Genomic DNA, 26,561 nt, shown 5'->3' on the forward strand with positions numbered 1-26,561 from the left:
CTGTTGACAACTTTTGTATTTTGTTAATCAAATAGACATTTCTTGCTGCTACCGTTGTTTGGGGTGTGAGGGCGCGGCCAAGTTGTGGGAAGGAAGGAAAGAGAAGAGCAGAGCAGAAATGAATAATTTTAGCGATTTTTTAATTCTCTTTGGAATGAAACATTTTTTGCATTAATGCAATAGAAAAACTTTTTTTGCGTGGTAGGCCTTGAGTAATAATGTGTTACTAATATTGTTTGTATATCTGTATTTATTTGTGCCAACCATATATTGTGTAGGTGTAAGTTTTTTTTGTTGGCGTTGGCTTGGTGTGCAATCCTTGCTTGGAAAACTGCAATTGCTGAGTTATGAATACTTCTGGAATATGTTTAGTGCGCAAGACACTGATACCTTTTGAGTCGTTTGCAAAGCACGTTATTTAAGAAACGTGCAGAAATCCTTGTAAGATTGGTTGAAATATGATTGAGGCTTTGTCATTTTAGTCAATGCACTTTGAAAACAACACAAAGGTATCCAGTTTAGTTATATTTCTAATTTTCATGTCACCAATGTCTTCCACTGTGAGTGGAGTCCCCAGTCATCACACGGCTTTGCTCCTTTTTATTGGCTCTTGCAGCAACTGTGATAATTCTTGGATCACTGGAAATGGATAATTTGGCTTGGATTTAATGTTAACTGGTGCAATAATGAATATTTGTCAAGAGTGCCAATGAAGTGAAAGTTGTACAAGATTGCGATGATGCGTAACTAGTTAGCACATTCTGGGGGGTTCAGGTTTATTTAATCAAACCAGTGGTAATAATGAATTTTGTGTCCACTTCCCCATTGTCTGAAAATTGCTTGTATTTTGAGTAAATTTGAGAAAATGTAATTGGAAATCTTGGAAAAAAACATTTATGAGAGCAGCCTTTTTGACAACAGACACTGAGAGCTTATATGGCACAGAAATAAGCCCTCGGCACAACATGTCCATGCTGCTATTTTTGTCTATCTGCGCTAATCCCATTCACCCACATTGGGTCCATGTGCCTCTGTGCCTTGCTTGTTGAAGTGCCTGTCTAAATGTCGTGAAGTTATCTGATTCCACCACTGGCAGTGAGTTCAGACATCAAAAACTCTGTATGAAGAGGAAAAATATTCCCCTCAAAAACCCTTTGAAGGTCTTTCCTCTTACCGTAAACCATTGCCCTGTATCTATCTACCTTATCTATGATTCTGATAATTTTATATACCTTTATCAGATAATCTGATAATTTTATATACCTTTATCAGATCAGGCCATTGCCAGTTTGAGAAAGAGAGGAACAATATAGAAAATTGGTTGTGGTCATGTTCTGAAACGTTGGATATAATCCAATAAATTGGAAAGAGTGCTTGTGCTTTACAGAGTAGACTGCAAGAAAAATAGTAAATTGTTGGAGGCTGCATGTTTAATATCACCCATGGATAAAAGATGGATCTCAAATGTTAGAAGGCATTGATGCGCTATGGCACCTCCTGAGATGGCATCATATAACGTTGAAATCTATGTTAACATCTCTCCAATTATTGTGCATTTAGGGATTTCTGGGATAGTGATCAGTGTTGATCTTTTTGGCTTTGTGATCTTTTGATAGATTTGCATTTATTTATGTGACCAATTCTGACCAAATGTGTTTCTAAAATTGCTTTGAACAGCGTTCCCAACTCCTGTCCTGTGAGCCCACGAGGTGCCGGCTGCTCTGGTTACCGCTTTGGACGCAACATCACGAGAGACCTACAGCTAGCTGCAGCATTTGCCGAGAAGGCCGCATCCGAGCAACAGGCAGAAACATCTGGTGGCGATAGCCCCAAGGTTTGGAACAGTTTTACATGTGTGAATCTCACCACTCTTCTTGTACTCTTCCCTTTTCCGTGTTTCTGGAAACAGTGACTTGTAAATGGTTCAAGAGATCCTGGCAGCTTTCCAAAAAAAAACCATTCCTGTTTTACCATAAAATCACGAGGGGACTAGACAGGGCGAATACACTATCCTATGATAATGGAATCAAGAACCAGAGTGGTTTGGGTGAGAAAGGAAAGATTTAACAGGAACCTGAGGGGCAACTTTATCCACACACGGGGTTGGTGGGTATATGGAAGAAGCTGCCAGAAGATGTAGATGAGGCCGGTACTATTACAAGATTTAAAAGACATTTCGGCAGGTACATGGATAGAAAAGGTTTAGAGGGATATGGACTAAATGTGGTAAATGGGATTAACTAGTGTTTTAGCTGCAATTTGGCGATCGGCATTAGACTTGAAGTGCAGAGCTGAGCATGTAAGAAATTGCATATTCAATTTATTAACCGATTTCATCATACTTTTTAAAAAAAGACATAACGTGCTGGAGTAACTCAGCGGGTCAGGCAGCTTCCCTGGAGAACATGGATAGGTGACGTTTCACAGAGTGCTGGAGTAACTCAGTGGGTCAGGCAGCTTCCCTGGAGAACATGGATAGGTTACGTTTCACAGAATGCTGGAGTAACTCAGTGGGTCAGGCAGCTTCCCTGGAGAACATGGATAGGTGACGTTTCAGATCGGGACCCTTCAGTCTGAAGAAGGGTCCCAAACCGATAGGTCACCTATCCATGTTCTCCAGGGATGCTGCCTAACCTGCTGAGTTACTCCAGCAATTTGTACCTTTTGTTTTGTAAATCAGCTTCTGCAGTTCCTTGTTTCTACATCATCTTTAATTGTAGATCTTAAGGATGCATTGTCATATCGCAGAATCATTATGCTTCGGGGTGTTTTGCTTAGTTCATTCACAGAATTGTTGGGTATCACCGTCAAAAAGAGCATTTAATTGCCATTCATAATTGCCCCTGACAGGGATACGTCTGTGGACAAGCCCGGGTATGTGGCGCTGTAAAGCAGCAACTCTACCGCTGAGCCACTGCCGCCCGAATTTTTATATCACATTAGTAATTTATATTACATTACAGAATAATGAAAGGCATGGATAGAGTGGATGTGGAAATGATGTTTCCACTGGTGGGAGAGCCTAGGTCCAGAGGTCATAGCGTCAGAATTAAAGGGCTCTCTTTTAGAAAGGAGGTGAGGAGGAACCTCTAGTCAGAGGATAGTTAATGTGTGGAACTCATTGCCACAGAGGGCTGTGGAGGCCGTCAGTGGATATTTTTAAGGCAGAGATAGACAAACTCTTGATTAGAATTGGTGTGAAGGGTTATGGGGAGAAGGCAGGAGGAAGGGATTAGGAGGCAGGGATGAACTATGATTGAATGGTGGAGTAGACTCGATGGGTCGAATGGCCTCATTCTACTCCTATAACTTGTGAACTTGTAAAATAATTAAATTTTGAGTAAAATAGTTTTATTTTATTCAGACCCTAATATGTTTTTAAAAAGGTTCATGAGTGTTTTCAATGATTTTCAGTATTTTCAATGATTTTGTATTTGTCCAGGATGATTCCAAACCCCCGTATTCCTATGCACAGCTGATTGTGCAAGCCATATCCTCTGCTCAAGATAAACAATTAACACTAAGCGGCATCTATGCACATATCACGAAGCATTACCCTTACTACAGGACAGCTGACAAAGGATGGCAGGTGAGTGTACTCACTGGAGTAGAAAAGTATAAGTGTATGATTATCTGAATGGTGTCAGATTAGGAAAAGGGGAGGTGCAACGAGACCTGGGCGTCCTTGTACATCAGTCACTGAAAGTGAACATGTAGGTACAACAGGCAGTGAAGAAAGCATGTTGGCCTTCATTGCGAGAGGATTTGAGTTTAGGAGCAAGGAGGCCCTTCTGTAGTTGTACAGGGCCCTATGAGACCGCACCTGGAGTATTGTGTGCAGTTTTGGTCTCCTAATTTGAGGAAGGACATTATTGCCCTTGAGGGAGTGCAGCGTAGGCTCACCGGGTTAATTCCTGGGATGGCAGGACTGACATATGATGAAAGAATGGGTCGTCTGGGCTTGGGTTCACTGGAATTTAGAAGGATGAGAGGGAATCTTACAGAAACATAAAATCAGTACTCTGTTCCTGGTTTTTCCCCATATCCCTTGATTCCTTTAGCCCTAAGAGCTAAATCTAACTCCCTTTTGAAAACAAGCAGTGGATTGGCCTCCACTGCCTTCTGTGGCAGAGAATTCCACAGATTCACAACTCTGGGTGAAAAAGTTTTTCCTCATCTCAGTCCAAAATGACCTACCCCTTAGTCTGAAAAACTATGACCCCTGGATTGGACAGGATAGATGTAGGAAATATGTTCCCGATGTTGGGAGAGTCCAGAACCAGGGGTCATAGTTTTTCGGACTAAGGGGTAGATCATTTTTGACAGAGATAAGGAAAAACGTTTTCGCCCAGAGAGTTGTGAATCTGTGTAATTTTCTGCCACAGAAGGCAGTGGAGGTCAATCCACTGGATGTTTTCAAGAGAGAGTTAGATTTAGCTCTTAGGGCTAAAGGAATCTAGGGATATGGGGAAAAACCAGGAACAGAGTACTAATTTTGGATGATCAGCCATGATCATATTGAATGATGGTGCTGGCTCGAAGGGCCGAATGGCCTACACCTGCACCTATTTTCTATGTTTCCATGATTAGTTAACTTTGTTACCTTGTGTGAATGATGTTCCCAAGTTCTATCGGATTAACTAGACTTGAGAATTGTCTTTCTCTTGCTTGTGCTAAGTTCATCTTTAAATGACGGTGATTTAAATGCAGCAAATGGGGATCAAAGGTGTTGGGTCATGATTCCTCGTATTGTATGGCAATTGCTCAAAATAGAGTATGAGCCTTTATATAAAATACCATATATAAATAATATTTAATAATGAGTGCTAAGTTTCATACTAAACTCATAAAATTCAACGGTCATTTCAAACTGCCCCATTGAAGCTTTTGGAAAGAGCACTGTTATCCTAGCTATTTGGATGTTATAATATCCTGATCACAGAGATGAAAAGCCATTGTTACTCCCCTATCTAAAACATGGCTCTAATATTGGGAATTTGAAGCTAATAAAAATCAAAACTACCCTGAAAGTTTTTCAGGATTACATTTCTTGGTTTACAGTTCTGATTTAGTGCTTAAAATTGGTGTTAACAATCACAGAGGAGAAAAATGTGAGATTCTCTGAGATGATTTGCTCCTTTGTCAAGTTTTAACCGAATTCTTAATGATGGATTAAAAAAAATCCTTTGGCATCCATTTGCAATATTTGGAGGCAAGCATAAAATGTGTCTGGGCAGGCTGCTTCCATTTAAAAACTTGACAAAATTATTCAAAATTATTATATCTTTCCTTTCTCAGCTAAATATTTCTAATTTCTATATCACTCATTTTATATTAAAAAATGTGGAATGTTTTTTCAAAAGAATAAACTGAAATAAAATGCTGAGGAAGAAGGAAATAACCTCAAAAACTGGCAAGATTGCAATCAGGAGGAAAAGCAATGTCAAAGTCAAAGGTTTGTGGTTTCATCCTGTGATCAGACAACTATGCAGACATCCACAAGTCTGTGAAATCGGCCAGGCAGGATATGTATTTGAACCAATTGTCCAGCAGGTGAATTCAGTGAAAAACTGCAGTGCAGAAGTAGTGGCAGACAGAAGCAAGATCTGTACGAGGTGTGATTACTGTACTTAGAATGTGAATGGATGTGATAAATTGTAGCACATCAGTCCATGGAACTGAGAACTACATTCTGTACTCTGTGTCTTCCTTGAGTGTGACTTGATTGTATGTACATATATATGATCTGTACTCAAAACAAAGCTTTGACTGTACCTCGGTGCACGTGACAGTACTAAACCTAAACACAAATTCCACAAGGGACAGTGAGTCACGGGCAATTCTTACAGTGAACTATAAATTGTTCTGAATATGTGCCCATATAAACATGTTTAGGAATTAAAGCTATACCTAAAAAGGAAACACTTGTAGGGCTCTGGATTAAGAGCAAGACAGTCATTGTACACTGAGCTGGCAGCGATCATCCTGTTTTTATGCGCTTTGATTCTGTTAAATTTCTGTACTGGGAAGTTAAATTGCCGTGCTTGTAATTCCCTATCCATGCAGCTAAAATGAGTTCTGTTAATTGTACTGTATGTGATCCAGAATTGTTGTGCTTAATTGTTCACTTAATTGCAGTTGAACATTCAATATTTGTAATTTTTTCTCCCTGGGCCAGAATTCCATCCGCCACAACCTCTCTTTAAATCGGTATTTTATCAAAGTGCCACGGTCGCAGGAAGAACCCGGAAAAGGGTCATTCTGGAGAATTGACCCATCGTCAGAGACGAAGTTAGTGGAACAGGCTTTCCGAAAGCGCAGGCAGCGAGGGGTGTCGTGTTTTAGGACTCCTTTTGGACCCATCTCCTCCAGGTTGGAAGCTACGCCTTTTTGCAGTTCAAGTCATGTTAACATAATGTTCTTGAATTTGTGGAATGTTTTTGGATAAACTCACAGGATGCCTCGAGCAATTCTGTAGATAAAATACCGATCAACGTAGGGCTGACTATTCTGAATACTCCTTTCAAATTATCAAGGACATGCAGCTTACTTCTATGATAGAAGAAACTGTGCAGTAATGTGGAAAGGCCATATGTATGTTAGTTATTCCATGCCTATGTCGTTTCGCAGAGAAAATTATGATGTGAGCAAGGTCAAGCTGAGGAATGCTTTGGTATAAAGATAATTTTAGCTGCTCTGGAACTGTGTAGAAAATACTGCAAGTGCTTCATGCTACATAAACTACTGCAGATGTAAATACTGTGTGCTATGACATGGAAGATTATGTTCCAAAATTCTCTGCTGCTGAGGAACAGATAATCCCAAAAGAGTTGTGGTTTCTCAAATAATCACAAATGCTCCGAAAAAGATGGTGCTGACTCTTTTGCCTTTTTTTTTCTTGTGCTGTCCTCTGGCTGTGTGCAGAGCTGAGTAAGTGTTTTCCCTTGTTCCTACTGTAATTATACTGTATCGATTTGCTCACTGAACACCACTGTGATGGATGTGATTTCTATACCCATCTCTTTGAAATTGTAAAAGAGCAGGCGGGATAGAGAAATGGCATCGTCCGTTTATTTCCATGCCCATTCTCATTATCAAGCAAGATTTTGGCTGGTTTTGAACTTCCATTTGAGACAGAAAGTATTGTATTTAATCCAAGATAGTGCGTGTGATTAGCTTGATATTTTAATGCAGCCCTGGTGGTTGTTGAAGGTGCCAAATTTTGTGATGCAGGTGGAATTATTAAACATCCTTTGTCCTCTGTATGGCTGGCCTGTGGTGAATATAACAAAAGTGAAATCTAGGCTCTTTTTTTCATTTTGCATTTTTAGATGCAGTCCAGTTTTCCTTACACTTTTTTTTTTCTTTGCTGGCTTTTATCTTCATGTGGCCCAAGGCACATAGATTTTTAAAAAACCAAAGAAGTAGGTTCCACTTTCATTTAGTTTAGTTTAATTTAGTTTAGAGATACAGCGTAGAAACAGGGCCTTCAGCCCACCAAGTGCGTGCCGACCAACAATCACCCTTACACTGGTATTATCCTACACACTAGAGACAATGCACAAAGTCCAGTTAACCTACAAACCTGCACGTCTTTGGAATGTGCGAGGAACCAGAGCACCCGGAGAAAACCCACGTGGTCACAGGGAGAACGTGCAATCTCCATTAGGACAGTTAGAATCTAATCTGCATCCCTGGCACTGTAAGACAGCAACTCTACTGCTGTACCACCGTGCTGCCCTAATTTGGATGTGATTGCTCCTGGTCTCCAATTTGGCTCTGCTAGCCAAAGGAAGATGGGTTACTTGTTTCTTGGTACCAATATTTTTGGATAGATGGAAATACCTCTAAATACATAGTTAATTTTAGTTATTGCCGTTGGTACATACAGTCCTAATTGTATCCTTCAGTATAAACCATTTAAGAGCAGGCCTAAATGAGATGTTTATGATAATAAAGAATCTTATAGCTAAATCTGGAGAAGTTATTTCCTCTGAAGTGCAGGTTATTTCTCTTTATAACCTTAAAGTTAGAAATAGCTATTCAGGTTTCATGCCAGAAATTGTACCCATGGCACCAACACTTGTGTGATCTTGGGAAAAATTGTGACATGCACTGTCATTTTCCTTTTCCACTTTCCAATACTTGAACATAATTGTATACTGGTGTACAATTCTGGTGTCTCAATTACCGCTATGAGAAAAGCATTGATTTGCTATGGTGCTCGTGATCCTGTACTCAAAACAAGCACAGGTACGTATCCCCGATACTTAAAAAACAAAACAAAGGCACCTACACAGGCTGTGTGCTGCTGTGCCATCCCCAGCCTTTTCACTGGTGTTGGTCAGCAATGAGATGGTGATCTTATTACCCCACTGCTCTGTGGAGTGAACCACTGAAGCAGAGATTGTCTGAGAATGTATAGGCAGGGGCTAACTGAGTGACCACATTGCTAAGATGCCAAGTCTCTCTTTCTCTCTCCATCTCCCTCTTTTTCTCTCTCTCTCTCTTTCTTTCTCTCTCCCTCTTGTCCCTTTCTCTCTCTTGCTCTCTCTTCCTCTCTCGTTCTCTCTTTCGCTCTCGTTCTCTCAGTTCTCTGTCGTTCTCAATGTGCAGCGATCTGTTTTATTGATGTGGGTGTGGCGGCAGCCTCTGGACACAGCGGTGCTGTCACTAACGTGTGGGTTTGGTGTCATGATCTATTTTAATGCTAATTTCACTAATGCTTACATTCCAAAGAGAGCATGCTGAGCGCTAAGCGAGCTGACAGCGTAGTGACTAATCTAGTAAATCGCTTCGGGATAGTTAATGTTCAAAGTACTGACACAACTATTGACCTGTCATGTTATCCAACCTTTTCCCAGAGTTGTTCAGTGTAGCTCGCACCAGGTTCCATGATATGTATTATCTTCATTCAAATCATCGCACTCTTGACCTATTCCACTGTGTATATCTACCTTGTTTTCATTTTCTGCCTTGCCCCCTAAGATGGTGCTGTTTTAATAACTTCTGTTCCTGTGTATTCTTTATTTCCTTTGAACATGCTTATACCATCTTGTTTTCTCTATTGTACTTCCTTAGATTCTTAGACTGCTTTCTCTGCTGCCTAATGTAAACATCACCAATTCTCCACCTTTGCCCTTCCACTTATCTGTCAAACATTCTCATTTCTTTCAACCTCAGCTTCCACAATAGCATCCAGCCGATTTCCTTCAATTTCAGTGCTCTGGTTTCTATTATCCGTTCTTGCAGCATGTTTATTCATTTAGTTTCAGTCGTGGATTTTCAATCTGTGGTTGATTAACTGAGACATTTCCTCTTGAAATATTGTGAGCCATTTTGCTCTCAGAAACGTAGCTGCTTAAAAAGCTTACAACATCAAAGTTAAGTACTGCATTTCTGATGCAAGGATAATCACCTCACCAATATTGGTTATGACATTCCACAGTTTTTCTCATATTAGTAGTAGTTAATGAAGGTGAACGAAGTTCCATTGGAATTGGTCTATACCAGTTGAAATGCTTCTTTCTTGTAAAAGATAGGAAAATTATAATCACAGCTTGAAGATTAAGGTTTATAAAAGAAGTTCAGTAGATGAAATCATTTTTCTGGTAAAATAATACTTTTGTGTCATCTTAATACCAAAGCAGTTTGATGCTTTTCAGTAGAGTGCTGGAATAACTCAGTGGGACAGTTCTGAAGGGTCCTGACCTGAAACGTCGCCTATCCACATTCTCCAGAGATCCTGTCTGACCCCCTGAGTTACTCCACTACTTTGTTTTCAACGCAAAATTCCAACATCTGCAGTTCCTTGTGTGTCCATGATGCTTTTCATTGTATTGTGGTTTAAGCATGAAAACCGGCGAGTTTAATTACAGGTAAAATGACTTAATTTTATATAAAATTGATTGGATAATTCTAGTTTGCTTTGTAAATGTCACCTTTTAAATTCAGGTTTGTAATGCCTTATTTTTAAATTCAGGTTCGTAAATTCTTTCTACCATCGCATTCCTCAGAGATCAACTGCAGAACTAATTTTAAAATATTAGCATTTTGGTTTACTTCAATAAAACGGTTAACCTAAATCTGCGCATGCAATGTCTTGATCAATAATAACATTCGTTAAAGGATGGAATCTGGTCCTCTTAAGTGCCTTGTTTTGAGAGGCTTCCAATTCTCGAGGGGCAATAAAACCAACCGTTTAATGTTGAAGAGGTGGTGGAGTATTCATCTAAAATCGGCAGTTCTGCTATCATAGCCAATGTTGGTATTTTGAAGATGATTTTTCCTAATGCAGTCAACTGGTTATGGATCTTAGTTATTAGTGTTGTCATTATGTTTTGTAAAATGGCCCCTACCATTAAATAAAAGTGAACATTTCCCCAACAATTGATATTTTTCACTTAGTTCTCCAGGTGTGCCAAGCTGTATTAATTTAGTAGAAAATAAACCTGCTTATATTTTATTTTTCCTGGGGATATTGTTTAATCATTTCAAATCTCATTGTTTTCCATGGACATCCCTTTGATTTAGAATGTATTGAAATTATTATCATGTTTTATTCTATATCGCTATAGCCTTTGTGGCTGTGTATATTGAAAAACATTGCTAGTGTCTGTGTGGGTCTTCTGTTTAACATTTTCAAGAAGTTCACATTAATTCAATGCATAAAATAACTACTGTGTAAAAACACGTACACGTCCAGAACCAGGGGCCACAGGTTAAGAATAAGGGGTAGGCCATTTAGAACAGAGATGAGGAAAAACTTTTTTAGTCGGAGAGTTGTGAATCTGTGGAATTCTCTGCCTCAGAGGGCAGTGGAGGCCAATTCTCTGAATACATTCAAGAGAGAGCTAGATAGAGCTCTTAAGGATAGCAGAGTCAGGGGGTAAGGGGAGAAGGCAGGAACGGGGTACTGATTGAGAATGATCAGCCATGATCACATTGAATGGCGGTGCTGGCTCGAAGGGCCGAATGGCCTCCTGCACCTATTTTCTATTGTCTATTGTCTAATTTCAAATCTCTGAGGCCTCCCATCTGACAGGCTGTCAAAAAGATAAAAGGAGAATTTGTTCCATTCTATTGGTTGGATGGTTCGTCTAGTGAGGCTATATGGGAAGAGGTGAGGAACAAGAAAGGGATGATCACCTTGTTGGGGGTGTACTACAGAGCCCCGAGTAGTCAATAGGAATTAGAATAACAAATGTGCTGGGAGATTGCAGACAGCTGCAGGTCAAATAAGGTTGTTGTAGTAGGGGATTTTAACTTTTCCAATATAGACTGGGGAGAATCAGAGCGTGAAAGTTCAGATGGGTGCAATTCCTCAAAAGTGTTTCAGGAGAGTTTTCTTAAGCAGTATGTGGAGGTCCCTACACATGAGAGGGCAACGCTGGATCTAGTATTGGGAAATTGGGACGGGCAAGTTAATGAAGTGTGTGCGGAGGAGCCTTTTGGCACCAGTGACCACAGTTCGATTATGTTTAAGACAGTTATGGATAGGGACGGAGAGGGTTCACGTGTTAAAATGCTCAACTGGGGTAAGGCATGAGGGGATGAGAGAAGGTCTCACTCAGGTTGACTGGAGCAGGTTATTAGAGGGGAAAGGAATAAAGCTCAGGATGTGAATGTCCCCGTTAGAGTGAAGGGCAAAGCAGGCAAACGTAAGGAAGCTTGGCTGACGAGGGAACTTGAGAATTTAGTCAAAAACAAGAAGGACGCATGGGACAGGCAGCTGGGATCAAGTGCATCCCTGGAGGAGTTTCGGGAACTAAGGAGTAAACTAAAAAAGGATATCAGAAGGGTAAAAAGGGGCCAGGAGATAGCTCTGGCAGGTAGCATTAAGGACAATCCCAAAAGATTTTATAAATACATAGGGAGGAAAAGGGTAACTAGAGAGAGAGAGTGGGACCTGTCAGGAATAAAAGTGGTCACCTCATGTGTGGAGCCACAGGAGATGGGCAAGGTCCTAAATGTATTTACCGAGGACAAAGACAGTAGGAAGGAGGAAATTGGAGCAATCGCTGGAAGTGTCTTGAGAGCAGTCAGGGTTACTGTCGAAGAAGTACTGAAGGTACTGTCGTGTTGGAAGGTAGACAAATCAGATATATCTGAGGCCATTGTGGGAAACCAGAGAGGAAATTGCGGGAGCCCTGGTTGAAATTTACAAGTCGTCCTGAAATACAGGCGAGGTGCGGGAAGACCGGAGGGTGGCAAATGTTGTGCCTCTTTTCAAAAAGGCTGCAGGGAAAATGCTGGGAACTACAGGCCAGTGAGCTAAACATCTGTAGTTGGTAAGTTACTGGAGAGTATTCGGAGGGATAGGTTATGCGGGCATTTGGTTGGGCAAGGGCTGATTAGGGACCAAAAAGGTTGATGAGGGCAGAGCTGTGGATGTTGTGTACATGGACTTCAGTAAGGTGTTCGACGAGGTTCCACGTGGTAGACTGCTCCGGAAGGTTAGATCGTATGGGATCCAAGGAGAGATAGCTGAATGGATAGCAAATTGGCTCCATGGAAGGAGCAGAGGGTGATGGTGGAAGGTTGCTTCTCAGACTGGAGGCCTGTGACCAGTGGTGTGCCTCAGGGTTCGGTGCTGGGCCCGTTACTGTTTGTCATCTACATCAATGATTTGGATGAGAACATACAGGGCAAGATTAACATGTTTGCTGATGATACAAAAGTTAGTCGTTTTGCAGATAGTGAAGATGGTTGTGAAAGATTGCAGCGGTATCTGGATTGATTGGCCAGGTGGGCAGAGGAATGGTTAATGGAATTTAATACAGAGAAGTGTGAGGTGCTGCATTTTGGGACATTGATAAAGGGCAGGACCGACACAGTGAATGGTAGGCCTCTAGGTAATGTAGAGCAGAGGGATGATCTAGGAATACAGGTGCATTGAAGATCGAGTCGCAGGTAGATAAGGTGGTCAAAATGGCTTTTGGCACTTTGGCCTTCATCAGTCATTGAGTATAAAAGTTGGGAGGTCATGTTGCAGTTGTATAAGATGTAGGTGAAACTGCATTTAGAGTATTGTGTTCAGTTCTGGGCAACATGTTATAGGAAAGATATTGAAAAGCTTGAAAGGGATCAGAAAAGATTAACAAGGATGTTGCCAGGGAGAGGTTGAGTAGGCTGGGTCTCTATTCCATGGAGCACAGGAGGATGAGGGGAGATCTTATAGAGGTATACAAAATCATGAGAGGAATAGATCGGGTTGACGCACAGTATCTTTTGCCCAAAGTAGGGAAATCGAGGACCAAAAGACATAGGTTCAAGGTGAAGGGGAAAAGATTTAATAGGAATCTGAGGGGTAACTTTTTCACACAAAGGATGGTGGGTGCATGGAACAATCTGCCAGAGGAGGTAGTTGAGGCTGGGACTATCCCATTGTTTAAGAAACAGTTAGACATGTACATGGATAGGACAGGTTTGGAGGGATATGGACCAAGCGCAGGCAGGTGGGACTAGTGTAGCTGGGACATTGTTGGTCGGTGTGGGTGAGTTGGACCGAAGGGGCTATTTCCACACTGTGTCACTCTATGACTATGACTCTATTTATACACCCATATAGATATGGGTTTATGCATGAACTCAAAATGCTGGAGTAAATCAGCAGGTCAGGCAGCATCTCTGGAGAAAATGGATAGGTGACGTTTCAGGCTGGAACCCTTCTTCAGATCTGACCCGAAACGTCATCTATCCACTTTCTCCAGAGATGCTGTGTTACTTCTGCATTTTGTGTCTTATCTTTGGTATTAACCAGTATCTTATACCATTGCTTATGGAAATTTATTAGTGTTTTATGAAGGGATCATTTTATAAACATGTATATTAATATTTCAGGAGTGCCCCTGCTTCTCCCAGCCACCCAGGTCTTCTCTCTCCTCATTCAAGTGGATTGCAGACACCTGAATGTTTGTCTCGTGAAGGATCCCCTGTCTCTCACGACCACGATTTCGCAAGCTCCAAGCTGGCATCAGTGCCAGAGGTTCGTTACTCTCAAAGTGCACCAGGTAACTATCCCACGTTACATCTGAGAATTCTATATATACTCCAGCCTTGGGACCTGCCACATTGAACAATCTCTTTAATTTGATTGTATCAATAAGAACAGGATTTCACACAATTAGATTCTGTTTTAATTTGTTACGCTAATTAGGTTTAATGTTGCATGCACTCAGTTTATAGTTTATCCATTTTTTTCAAAACCTTCCCCTGTGTTCTAATCCCACCTGCGGGATTCTTCCACTGCTCAGGAATTATAATTTATTTGTCAATACGATTATCTGGGAGACCCTAAACATGAAGAGTAAGGTTGTCCGACGGTAAAACAGAGACGCAAGGGATTTTTCGGCTCCCAAACCAAAACATTGTATGTCCATTTCCCTCACAGATGCTGCCTGATCCACTGAATTGTTCCAGCACTTGGTGTTTTGTATGATCGTAAACTGGCTGCCTTATTTTAGTCCCAGAAAGTGATGGCCCTGCGTAATGCCTTGTGCAGCAGGTTGAGAACTGCAAGGGTTGGGACCCTTTCGGCAGCAGTGCTCTGGTGCACTGCCCTGATGGAGTAAATGTTCTTATCCACAGCTGGGCATAAGTTAAATCTGGAATCATTGTCTTATCAGTGACACTTGGTTGCTTAGCTGAGGAGAAATTGGGAATAACTGGCTTATTTAGCCCATTAGGATCGTCAGTCCGGATTCCTAGCTGATCTGACATGCGGACACAGTTCTTTTTTCCTGACAGGTAGCAGAACTTAACATTAAAGGTTTAAAAATGGTCCAAAAGCGGTCAAATGAGACTAGCTTAGATGGAGCATCTTAGTCATCGTGGATGAATTGAGCAAAATGGCCTGTATCCGTGCTGTGTTACTGTATGACTCCGACTGAGATGCGGAGATTGCTAACAGTCAGTCAGAGACTGTGGTGAGGATGGTGGATGAAATGGGTGGCAAGGAATTTATAGACAATGGACAATAGGTGCAGGAGTAGGCCATTCGGCCCTTCGAGCCAGCACCGCCATTCAATGTGATCATGGCTGATCATTCTCAATCAGTACCCCGTTCCTGCCTTCTCCCCATACCCACTGACTCCGCTATCCTTAAGAGCTCTATCTAGCTCTCTCTTGAATGCATTCAGAGAATTGGCCTCCACTGCCTTCTGAGGCAGAGAATTCCACAGATTCACAACTCTGACTGAAAAAGTTTTTCCTCATCTCCGTTCTAAATGGCCTACCCCTTATTCTTAAAATGTGGCCCCTGGTTCTGGACTCCCCCAACATTGGGAACATGTTTCCTGCCTCTAACGTGTCAAACCCCTTAATGATCCCCTCTCATCCTTCTAAATTCCAGTGTATACAAGCCTAGTCGCTCCAATCTTTCAACATAGGACAGTCCCGCCATTCCGGGAATTAACCTAGTAAACCTACGCTGCACGCCCTCAATAGCAAGAATATCCTTCCTCAAATTTGGAGACCAAAACTGCACACAGTACTCCAGGTGCGGTCTCACTAGGGCCCTGTACAACTGCAGAAGGACCTCTTTGCTCCGATACTCAACTCCTCTCGTTATGAACAACATTCCATTGGCTTTCTTCACTGTTCCATGTCGGGAGGTGGCCGGTTTCTTTGCACCTCAGTTAAAGGGGTGCTGTAACAAGATCTGTGGCCTACATGCCTGCCTCCCCACTAACTCCCCGGCAGTCCACTGGGTGTGTGGGGATTCAGAGGCGATGTCTTCAAGTTAATCCACCATTTTGTTGGAAGAAATATCAGGAGGAGGTATTGAAGAAGTTGTTTTAATAACACAGAGCTTTTGAGGGTTAAGGAGGAATTGGTGGAGGAGAGATGGGTATTGTCAGCCTGAATAATAAATTGATAATATCGAGATGCTGAATTTGTAAAAGAAAAGGAACATCAAAGTGCAGAGGCACATTGAAAGGTTCATTTTATATTGATAGTAGAAGAGGAGAAAAACTAGATGATGAAGAAGGGTCTCAACCCGAAACGTCACCCATTCCTTCTCTCCTGAGATGCTGCCTGACAAGCTGAGTTACGACAGCATTTTGTGATACCTTCGATTTGAACCAGCATCTGCAGTTATTTTCCTACAGAAAAACTAGATGGATCAGTGTTTTACATTGTAAAACAATGGGGAAACTTATATCTGCACTCGGAACATGAGATTAATTGTTCTCTTCTACATGTAAATGTTGTGGTTGAATCTGAAGGCTTGATTTTTGTTTCTCTCTCTCTAGGTTCCCCAGTTAGTGGTCAGCCTGTTATAATGGCAGTGCCTCCCCAACCACCTGGTATTGTAAAATCTGTGGCCTACATGCCCGCCTCCCTAATAACTTCCCCACAGTCTTCTGGCCATGCTATTCACGTGCTTCAGCAAGCTCCCACTGTAACCATGGTCAGAGTGGTCACGACATCAGCCAACTCCTCAAACGGTTACATCCTAACTAATCAGAGACACATCGGTGGGCAGATTATACAAGATTGTTCCAGTGAACAGAAAGGTAATTATTTTTGGTTTCTATACAATTGTGGTTTTTAAAAACCTTTAATATGTTTAAAGCTTGAGAGCGTGCACCACCAGACTCGGGAAATTTCTTCCCCTCTGTTACCAGGCTTTTGAACAATCCTTCCTTAAGCTAGAGTACTGTTGATTCTCTGCTGCCTCATTGCAGACATTAGATTTTGCCTACGGAACTGCTGCGCTACAATGCTGAACACTAATATTCTACACTCTCTATCTTTCCTTTTGCTCTACCTATTGAGTTTACTTGAGTTTAACTTGATTGTATTTATGCACAGTATTATTTGATTTAATTGGATAGCATGCAAAACAAAATTCCCTTGAGTTCCCACGCACATTAACTATCTTAATCAAAAGCTCACTGTCTTCGCAAACAGATTAAATTGTTGTTTTTGGAAGGAAATTACATAGAAAATCGGAGGGGGAAATTTACAGCCTTCTGTGGAAAATTGGGAATTGGATATCTCTGGATTACTTTTATAGGAAGTTGATGTGAGCTTTTATGATGTCTTTCCATCCGGAAATGATGCTGTAATTTATGGCTTTCATTCAGTCAACTCTTTAATCTACTTGATATTAGGATTCTCTCCACACGTCATTCTTTCCAGTTTGTAGACAGGTGTAGACACCAGTTTCCAGGTGTATAAAATTATGACGAGAATAGATAAGTTGAATGCTCAAGAGTCTTTTGACCAGAGTAGAGGAATCAAAAACCAGAGGATTTAAGTTTGAACTTAGAGGGGAAATATTTAATAGGATCCTGAGGGGCAACATTTTCCACACAGAGGGTGATGGGTAAATGGAATGAGCTGTCAGAGGAGGTAGTTGAGGCAGGTTCAAAACCAAACATTTAAAAGACATTTGGACAGGTAGTGTAAGGTGTCAAAATTTGGACAGGTACATGGATAGGAAAGGTTTAGATGGATATGGGCCAAACATGGGCAGGTGGGACTGGTGTAGATGCGGCATCTTGATCGGTGGGGTTAAGAGGACTGTTTCTGTGCTGTATGACTCCAGTCATGACTAATCAGCAATTCATCGCACAAGCTAGCCTCCTCATCTATCGACTCCGTCTATACTTCCCGCTGCAAGTTCAGGAGAGCAGCTAGTATAATCAAGGACACTCGCACCCCTTCCATTCATCCCTCTCCTGTTGGATAGGAAATACAATGCACGTACCACCAGATTCAAGAACAACTTCTTCCCCGCTGTTTGTTATCAGACTCCTGAACAGACCACCCATATGCTTGGGATGAATTCCCAATCACCCAGTCTCCTTTCATTGAGCCCCTTGCGGTTCTTTTACCTACTCTTTCTCAGTAACACGATATCCTGCTCTCTAGGAAACAAACTGCTTCGGGTCTGAAGAAGGATCCAGACTCGAAACAACGTCTGTCTATTTCCCTTCACGGATGCTGCCCAACTTGTTGAGTTCCTCCCACATCTTGTCTTTTGCTCAAGATTTCAGCATCTTCAGTCCCCTGTATGCCCATATTCTACACTCTTATTCTTTTGCACACTCTTGTATACACGTGTATGGTATGACAGTACACATAAACTACGTTTTTCACTATATCTATTACAATAAAAAAACAATCATCCCAAAACCAATCTCTTTCCCGCCTAACACTTCAATTCATCAATAATTAATCCAAAGATAGACATAAAATGCTGGAATAACTCAGCAGGCCAGGCAGCATCTCTGGAGAAAAGGAATAGGTGACATTTCGAGATCCATCTTCAGATTTGAACCGAAACGTCATCTATTCCTTTTCTCCAATCAATAGTCAATAGTCGTTTATTTGTCACAAACACATAAATGTGTAGTGAAATGAAACATTACCCGCAGTTAAACAATAAGACCAATAAGAATAATCAATAAAAATGCAATAACACATACAATCACAACTAACACCAAACAAAAAGAAACATCCATCACAGTGAGTCTCCTCCAGTCCTTCCTCACTGTGATGGAAGGCCAAAAATGTCTTTTTCTCTTCCCTGCCGTCTTCTCCCGCGGTCAGGCTGTTGGAGTTGCCACGTCGGGGCGGCCGGGGCTCCCGATATTGTAGCCCCCCGCTGGGCGGTGAAAGGTCAACGGCCTATTCCAGGCCGCGCCGGACGGTGAAAGGTCCACGGCGGGCCGACCCAAGCCCCGCGATTCGGGGCGGGCGAACACGTTGCCTCTGCCGCTGCCGGAGCTCCCGATGTCGGCCCCCATCCAGGGGCCTGCGGGCTTCCGACGTCCACGCGGCCCGCGCCGGAGCCTCCGGAGACGAGTCGCAGCCGCGCCCGCAGCATCCGCAGGCAGCCAGCGCCGCAGGTGGTGAGTCCGGGCCGCGGGCTCTGCGAACCAGAGCCCCAGGTGGTCCCAGGTGCATGGCCAGTGGTAGGTGGAGCCCGCCGGTCCCAGGTGCATGGCCGCTGGTAGGCCGCAGCGGGAACGGAGACACGACACAGAAACAAAGGTCGCGTCTCCGTTCGGGAGAGAGAATTTTACAGTTCCCGTTCCCTCCCACCCCCCACCCCCCCCCCCCCCCAACAAACATAACATACAAACACTACACCATATTAAAACTACAATTCATACAAAAACAACAAAAAACACAAAAGACAGACGGACTGCAGGCAAGCCGCAGCTGCGACGGCAGCGCTGATGCTGTCTGTCCCACTGAGTTACTCCGGCATGTTGTGTCTATCTTTGGTGTAAACCAACATCTGCAGTTCCTTCCAAATAATTAATCCATATCCACTTGATTATAAATTGGTCTTCTTCATAGTAAATTTCAGAATTTTGCCTCACAATTTGAATCTAAGGTGTACATTGTGAGCTGTGGATGAGAATGTTTTATTTTTCTGTTTGAATTGTGTTTATAGGAGTCCTTGATGATAAATCCCTTATGACATTTACCAATGTACCGACTGGCAGTCGAGTGATTCAGACAGTAAGCAGCCAATTGGCCCAACATGTACCTGGACCAATGGTCACCATCTTGCAACAAGCACCAGCAACTTCCATGGGACAGCACCAACTTCCAGTGAAGGCAGTAACTCAGAATGGCAAACATGCTGTTCCTGTAACAAGCCTTCAAGGAAATACTTACAGTAGGTCTTTTAGTCACTTGGTTTTTAATATTCAGATATAGAATATATTTTATTCATTGAAGAGAAGGAATGGGTGACGTTTCGGGTTGAGACCCTTCTCCTCGACCCGAAACGTCACCCAGTCCTTCTCTCCAGAGACGCTGCCTGTCCCGCTGAGTTACTCCAGCATATTGTGTCTATCTTCGATTTAAACCAGCATCTGCAGTTCTTTCCTATATATTTTATTCATTAGCAGCTGACCAAGGCAATGTAGTTACATAAAGGCGGCACGGTGGCGCAGCGGTAGAATTGCTGCCTTACAGCGAATGCAGCGCTGGAGACTCAGGTTCGATCCTGACTTCGGGTGCTGTCTGTACGGAGTTTGTACGTTCTCCCCGTGACCTGCGTGGGTTTTCTCCGAGATCTTCGGTTTCCTTCCACACTCCAAAGACGTACAGGTGTGTAGGTTAATTGGCTGGGCAAATGTAAAAATTGTCCCTAGTGGGTGTAGGATAGTGTTAATGTGCGGGGATCGCTGGGCGGTGCAGACCTGGTGGGCCGAAGGGCCTGTTTCTGCGCTGTATCTTTAAATCTAAAATCTAAAAAATAAAGCCATTCTTCAACTTTTAAAAGGGATGACTTTTAGGAAAACATTGTGTTTAATGTAATTTTGTATATTGAAAAGGCTGGGTTGATAGCATTGAGGTACCTTATATTCCCATGCATAGAGAGTGGTGTGCCATTCGTTATAGTTAATAATGGATTTGTACATCAAATTCATATAGCCCAAAGAGTTATCATGAAAGTTGATAAATCAGACATTCATAAATTGAGGAGTATCTGCATGTACAGGTTAGGAACCCTGCTGTCTCATTGACATGAAAACTGAAGTTGTGTTTGTGACAGTAATATGATTGAACTTCTACTATTTTATAAGAAGTTTGTGAGAGATGTTCTGTTCTCGTTGGTGGACGGTGTTTCCATGCCATGTCTTTCAATCAATCAAATATTTCTGGGGATTAGCATTAGCAACAGAATATTCCACCTCAGTCAGTAAATTTGCATCCTATCATCGCCCAGTGTACCATTGTACATTTAAGGTGAGGGGAAAGATATAATAGGAACCTGATGGGCAACATTTTCACACAAGACAGTGGTGGTTATATATGGAAGGAAGTAGTTGAGGCAGGTACTATAATAACATTTAAAAGACGTTTGGACAGATACATGGATAGGAGAGGTTTAGAGGGATATGGACCAAATCTGGGCAGGTGGGACTAGCGTAGGTGGGACATATTGGTCAGCATAGATAGTTGGACTGCAGGGCCTGTTTCCGTGCTGTATGACTCTATGACTATTAGCTTCAAGGCAAGCTTAATGAATGCTCTAAAAAAGGCATGTAGGAGCGCACAGATCATGACTGATAGTGGGCTCATAGTAGGTATCGTTACAGTGCAAGACTACAGTCATTTAGTTCCACCATGGCACAGCGGTAGAGTTGCTACCTGACAGAGCTAGAGACCTGGGTCCGATCCTGACAATGGGTGGTGTTAGTACAGAGTTTGTACGTTCTCCCTGTGACCACGTAAATTTTCGCTGTTTCCTCCTTCACTCCAAAGACGTACAGTTAATTGGTGTCGGTAAAAAAAAGAAAATTGTCCTCAGAGTGTAGGACAATGTTAGTGTATGGGGTGATCGCTGGACTTGGTGGGCCGAAAGGCTTGTTTCCGCTTTGTGTCTTAAAAGTCTAAAAGTAAAGATGTTAAAAACTGTGCAATCCTGCCAGGTGTAGCTGTGAATGTTGATGAACAATTAAAACAACTCGCTGGATGTCACAGATGCTGCTGGACCTACTGTGATTTTTTAAACATTCTCTGCTTTTATTATCGTCACTGCTTGGAGTTTCTTTAAATTTTTTAACCAAGTGAAAGAAGCATGCTTTTTTATAAAATCTGATTTTCTTCCCTTCCTCAGCCATCACTAATCCACTACAGATCCTGGCTGCACAGGCTACATCTTCCTCGCCTGTAGTTGTGACCAAGCATATTGTCACAGAACTGCAACATTCAGCTTCGTCCATGGCCGAACCAGACGCCAAGCGACCTAAGATGGAAGAGTCGGCCGGATCAGGTTCCAGTCTTGCTGTGATCACATCGACTCCACAGACGCAGGGTACAAGCAACTAAAGCAAACCGGAATCAAGGAAACAGGTTACATTGGCGAGGATGTTCTCGGGTGTTCCACAGGAAACGAAAAAAAACAGAATTCCAAGGTGCCAAACTGATGGGAGAGAGGGAAATATAATGAGCCTGCCTTGAACTGAAGCTCGGGTTTTAAATGAGGAAACAAGATAGCTGACTGTACGATAAAGGGTGGCTGAAGTGGAGAAAGCAGCCATTTCCATAATTCTGACATTGCTGGTATTTTAAGAGCCTTAATTTAAACGAAAATGCTCTGCGGGATTGGAGGGAGGGAAGCAGATGACTTGAGTTCCTCAATGCAGCAGTTTGATATTGCCAAGCACACGACTTGGCAAAGCGGAAATAGGACTCTGTAAGTGTGCTGACTTGCGTAATTAATTACTACAAACCACCTGAGTACTGCTAAATTGCCATTACTTGTGCACATGGTCTAACCGGAAAAGAAAAATCTTTAATGATTGAAGTCTAATATTTCCGCCCTGGTTTATCACGGAGACTTTTTATGCTCACACCTGGTGCCACGAAGCTCAGCTAGTTTGTCCTGCTTGCATTGCACTTTGCAAAACTGCATCCTCAGAGTGTGGCTCACTTGGTGAAGACTGCATCCATTCTAACCAAGAAACATGGTTGTTTGGAGGCATAGAATGCAGCGGCTCTGTAAGACTGAAATTTATTTTAAAATGGGATAACTTCTACTACTGTTGAAGCCTACCTTTTTTTTGTTGGGGGGGGGGGGGGGGGGGGGAGGATTTTAAGTGATCCTGATTCCCTGCACTTTGTGTCATGAACACAAAGATAAATTATCACATCTTGTTGTTGTCAAAATCATATTGTTTCCCCACACTGAAACTGTTTTTTAAGTGCTTGCTTGCACCAAACTCTGAAAATTGTGCTTCATGAATCACTTTGTCAAACTTGGCAATGATGTTTTAAAACATTTTCAAACCAATGTAGTCGCCCACAAATGACTAGCAAAGCAACATCTTAATTATTGATGTAAAGTAGTGGCTCGTAAAATCAATGCTGTAATTGGGATCAATGTCAATAGATGCCTTAGTCACCCATTGACATGAATATATTCTCAACGTTTCATTTGCTGAAAATGACCAAGATATCTAGGAGTGATTAGGTTTTTTAAAAAAAAGTGTAATAACAAATTATAGCAAACACAATCAAGTTATTTATATTGTTTGATTAATTCTGGATTTAATCCCCATATCAAATCTAATGGACAGCCTGTAATTGATCCAGATTCTTCATGAAATTAATTGGCTTCTCAATATGCATCATTGTGTGTTTAAAAAAAATTAAATATTCTGTTCTGTGGAAAGAAATCATATTGGAAATATCTTAAGCCTTGAAATGGGTGTAACAAATTAATTTGGACCCAATTGATCACAGTTTACTCTGCTCTGAGCACTTCTTGAGACACATAACTTGCGTACCATGTCAGAACCATTAATATTGTTGCCTAACAATGGCAAGCTGATCATTTGACCCAAGTTTGTGTTTATCCACAAAATTTATTTTATACTCTTTTCTAAAGGTCGCATTTCAGAAAAACAGATTTTGTTTTTACCCACTTTATGCACCACACTATGCACTTTGTGCTACTGTTTATCCAGATCTGGGACAAATTTGTAGGCATTTGTAATGTTACTTGGAAAAGCATAACAAATGTAAATACGTAAGAGAAAATAATCTGTCAGAGACTTGTTCAGTAAATATTATATTGTAATTCGTTTTGGAGTAACATTTGAAAGTGGTGAACATTTGAACCCTACCACCTCTCTGTGAAACTGCAGAAGCAAAGGCGTGGAGCTGCTTTTTATAGAAATTAAGTTTTATAAAAAATTTATAAACTAGCTTTTTGTCAATTTTGAGGTATAATCTAAAACCAAATGAACTTGCTGTTCATCAGTCTGAAGAAGGGTCTCGACCCGAAACGTCACCCATTCCTTCTCTCCAGAGATGCTGCTTGTCCCGCTGAGTTACTCCAGCATTTTGTGTCTACCTTGCTGTTCATCTTCTCCATTTCTTCTTTCGTACGCAGTCACCTTGGTATCAAGGGTGACGTGCTGCCACTGGTTCTGGGGGTTGTGAGGGGGCTAATCAGGCCAATGTTGGAACCACAGACACAGCAGAAAATGCTTATGGGGTAGGTAGGTAGGTAATTTGTGATGTAATATGCACCTTCTGATGTTTGCAGAGGGTTTGTGTATATCCAATCCATGGAGATACGGTTCTCAGTTTCATCCTAATTGTTTTTTCCACCTTGACCATGAGCTAGCCATTTCGTGAGTCAGTGGGGACATTGCATTTCGTCAAAGAAGCCTATTCCTATCTGTACGATATTTTCATCCTACATGCACCACCGATATTGGGGATGTGAACTACTCAGTAAAGTTTGATTAGATAGAAATGGTCAAAATTAAAATTCCTTTGGGCCAGAAGTTAGTGTAATTTAAAACAAGTGGTTTAGGCAAACAGTGTCTTTGCAGGGCCTCTGTAGAGTTGCAATATATTCAGAAAGCTTTATGAAAGGTGCAGTAGAAATCTGTAATCCAAAGTGTAATACCTAATTTCAGAAATGTCCTTGAAGAACTGAGAGGCGTTTGCATGTTTTACAGGTGTACATTGAGGTTTGCCTTGTGTTAACGTGCAATCCATGTAATAGTTTTCCACTGTACATGTGATGAATTTGAAATAAATGCCGGGCCTTTTTCCAAGGATTTTTCCTCTTTAAAACTAGTCATCCCAGAGAAGAACTGCTAGAGATGTGTGTGTGAGCGGGGGAGGGGGGGGGGGGGGGGGGAGTTGTTGTGGGAGGTTTAATTAAATAAAGTTGATTAGAGGGAATTTTAAATCATTTAAAATTCATTGTCATCTTTTATCTCGGATTCATCAAACTTCAGAATACAAAATCAAAATTATTATTGGCCTATTTCTATTTTAAAACATTCATGTTGTAGCACTGCAGATTATATTTTAAATATCGATATGGATAGTTAATATCATTTGTGATAAATATGCAATGGAATTTAATAATACAAAATGATTGATGGAAGGAACGCTGTGTGCGCTTAAAAAGTTGTAAATCAAAAGTGATCAGATGAAATATTTTTCCTGAGTGTCCACTTTTGTTTATTCATAAGAACTCCCTACAATCTCCAGACCATGCTCACCATTAGAGCTCCCATTTTGGTTTTGTAATCCTGTCTTTGCCAGTAATCGTGCCCCCATCTTAGTGTTTCAGACAGTGTTAGTTTGACTGAACATCATTTTTTATTTTTTTAATATTCAGAATTCTAAATTCTTGCACCTGTCTGATGGTTGCTATTCTTTCGGAAGATCATTTGTCTTTGCTACTAATACCTTTAGATAATACCAAGTCCAGTCATGCTATAGTAAAGGGCACAAAGTGCTGGAGTATCTCAGCGAGTCAAGTAGCATCTTTGGAGAATATGGATAGGTGATGTTTCAGGTCAGGGCCCTTTTTCAGACTGATTATGTAGGGGGTGGTGGGGAGGCAACAGGAGAACTGGGATAATCCTATGGTGACAGAGCTACTGCCAGCTCTTTAATATCTGCCGAGTTCTGTTCCCACCTGATGGTTCTTGGTCAGAATTTGGTACATTGAATGTACACCTAATCCTACTCGGTGTACTCGTGAGAAATGGAGAGAATGGGGACCGAGGTCTAATCCTTTGAAGATGACAGGAGGAAGAAATTGTTGGAGTATACTTTTTTCATTCATTTTAATTGAATGATATCAATATGGAAAAAAAGTTTTGTTCTCATTATTGCTACACCACACCTCCACAGTCCCAGTTTTGTATTTTTGAGCTGGGGGAGGGGGCTGATTGTAGCTATCTCTGATTGTAGATATCTCACCATCCTGTTGAAGGCTTAGGCTTTTTGGCCTTATAAATTTCAGTCAAGTCCGCTCCAGGGAATGGCAGCAGGGGAGTCCTCTGCTCTCTGTCCCCAGTGCATTTTCAAGGTCACTATATTTAAAAAGAATCTGATAATTGATTGGATTTTTAAATCACAATAGGCATAATTTCCGTATTAACTGATTTTCTCCATACACATTTTTATTGGAAAATAACTGACTTTTGTTAGTATGACTCCTTTTGTTCTTTTTATAAATCTTTATAATGGATCTCTTTTCTAACTAAACATTGCGGCTCATGCCGTGGTCTCATTGTGCTTCAGTCACTAAAGGTAAAAATGTGGCAGTAGAGAAACATTTGTGAACAGTATCGCCTAGAAAAATCCATGTGCTGTATCCTGTGGGCAAAATGGTAAACTTTGATTAATCATTTTGCTATTGGTCTTTGTGTTCTTTCTCATGTTGCATCAACTTAGTGTTGCAGATATGTTGTGTAGTGCTGCAGTTTTCAAAGCGAGGATTGGGGCAGCACAGTGGTGCAGCAGTAGAGTTGCTACCTTACAGCGTCGGAGACCCAGGTTCGATCCTGCCCGCGGGTGATATCTGTACAGAGTTTGTACGGTCTCCCTGTGACCATGTGGGTTTTCTCCAGGTGCTCCAGTTTCCTCCCACACTCCAAAGACATACCGATTTGTAGGTTAATTGGGCTTCGATAACATTATCCCGAGTGTGTAGGATAGTGTTAGTGTACGGGGTGATCGCTGGTCGGCGCGAACTCGGTGGACTAAAGGGCCTGTCTCCCTAAAGTCAAGAGATTGGTATCAGCTTTTTTCCTCGTATC

At 41.7% G+C, this 26,561-nt stretch overlaps 1 protein-coding gene across 1 annotated transcript in view; it reads left to right on the forward strand.

Moving 5' to 3' along the window:
* foxk1 (forkhead box K1) overlaps positions 1-22,560 on the forward strand; it is a 65,410-nt gene extending 42,850 nt beyond the window's left edge. The window contains 7 exon segments of the mRNA XM_078417625.1: positions 1,678-1,834; positions 3,443-3,589; positions 6,179-6,372; positions 13,843-14,012; positions 16,257-16,520; positions 19,418-19,645; positions 21,599-22,560. Of these exon segments, the coding sequence (XP_078273751.1) occupies positions 1,678-1,834; positions 3,443-3,589; positions 6,179-6,372; positions 13,843-14,012; positions 16,257-16,520; positions 19,418-19,645; positions 21,599-21,810 (1,372 nt within the window). The 3' untranslated portion in view covers positions 21,811-22,560.
* Positions 22,561-26,561: the final 4,001 nt, after the last annotated feature.

Source organism: Rhinoraja longicauda, chromosome 21 (assembly GCF_053455715.1).
Source record: "Rhinoraja longicauda isolate Sanriku21f chromosome 21, sRhiLon1.1, whole genome shotgun sequence".
NCBI lineage: Eukaryota > Metazoa > Chordata > Chondrichthyes > Rajiformes > Arhynchobatidae > Rhinoraja > Rhinoraja longicauda.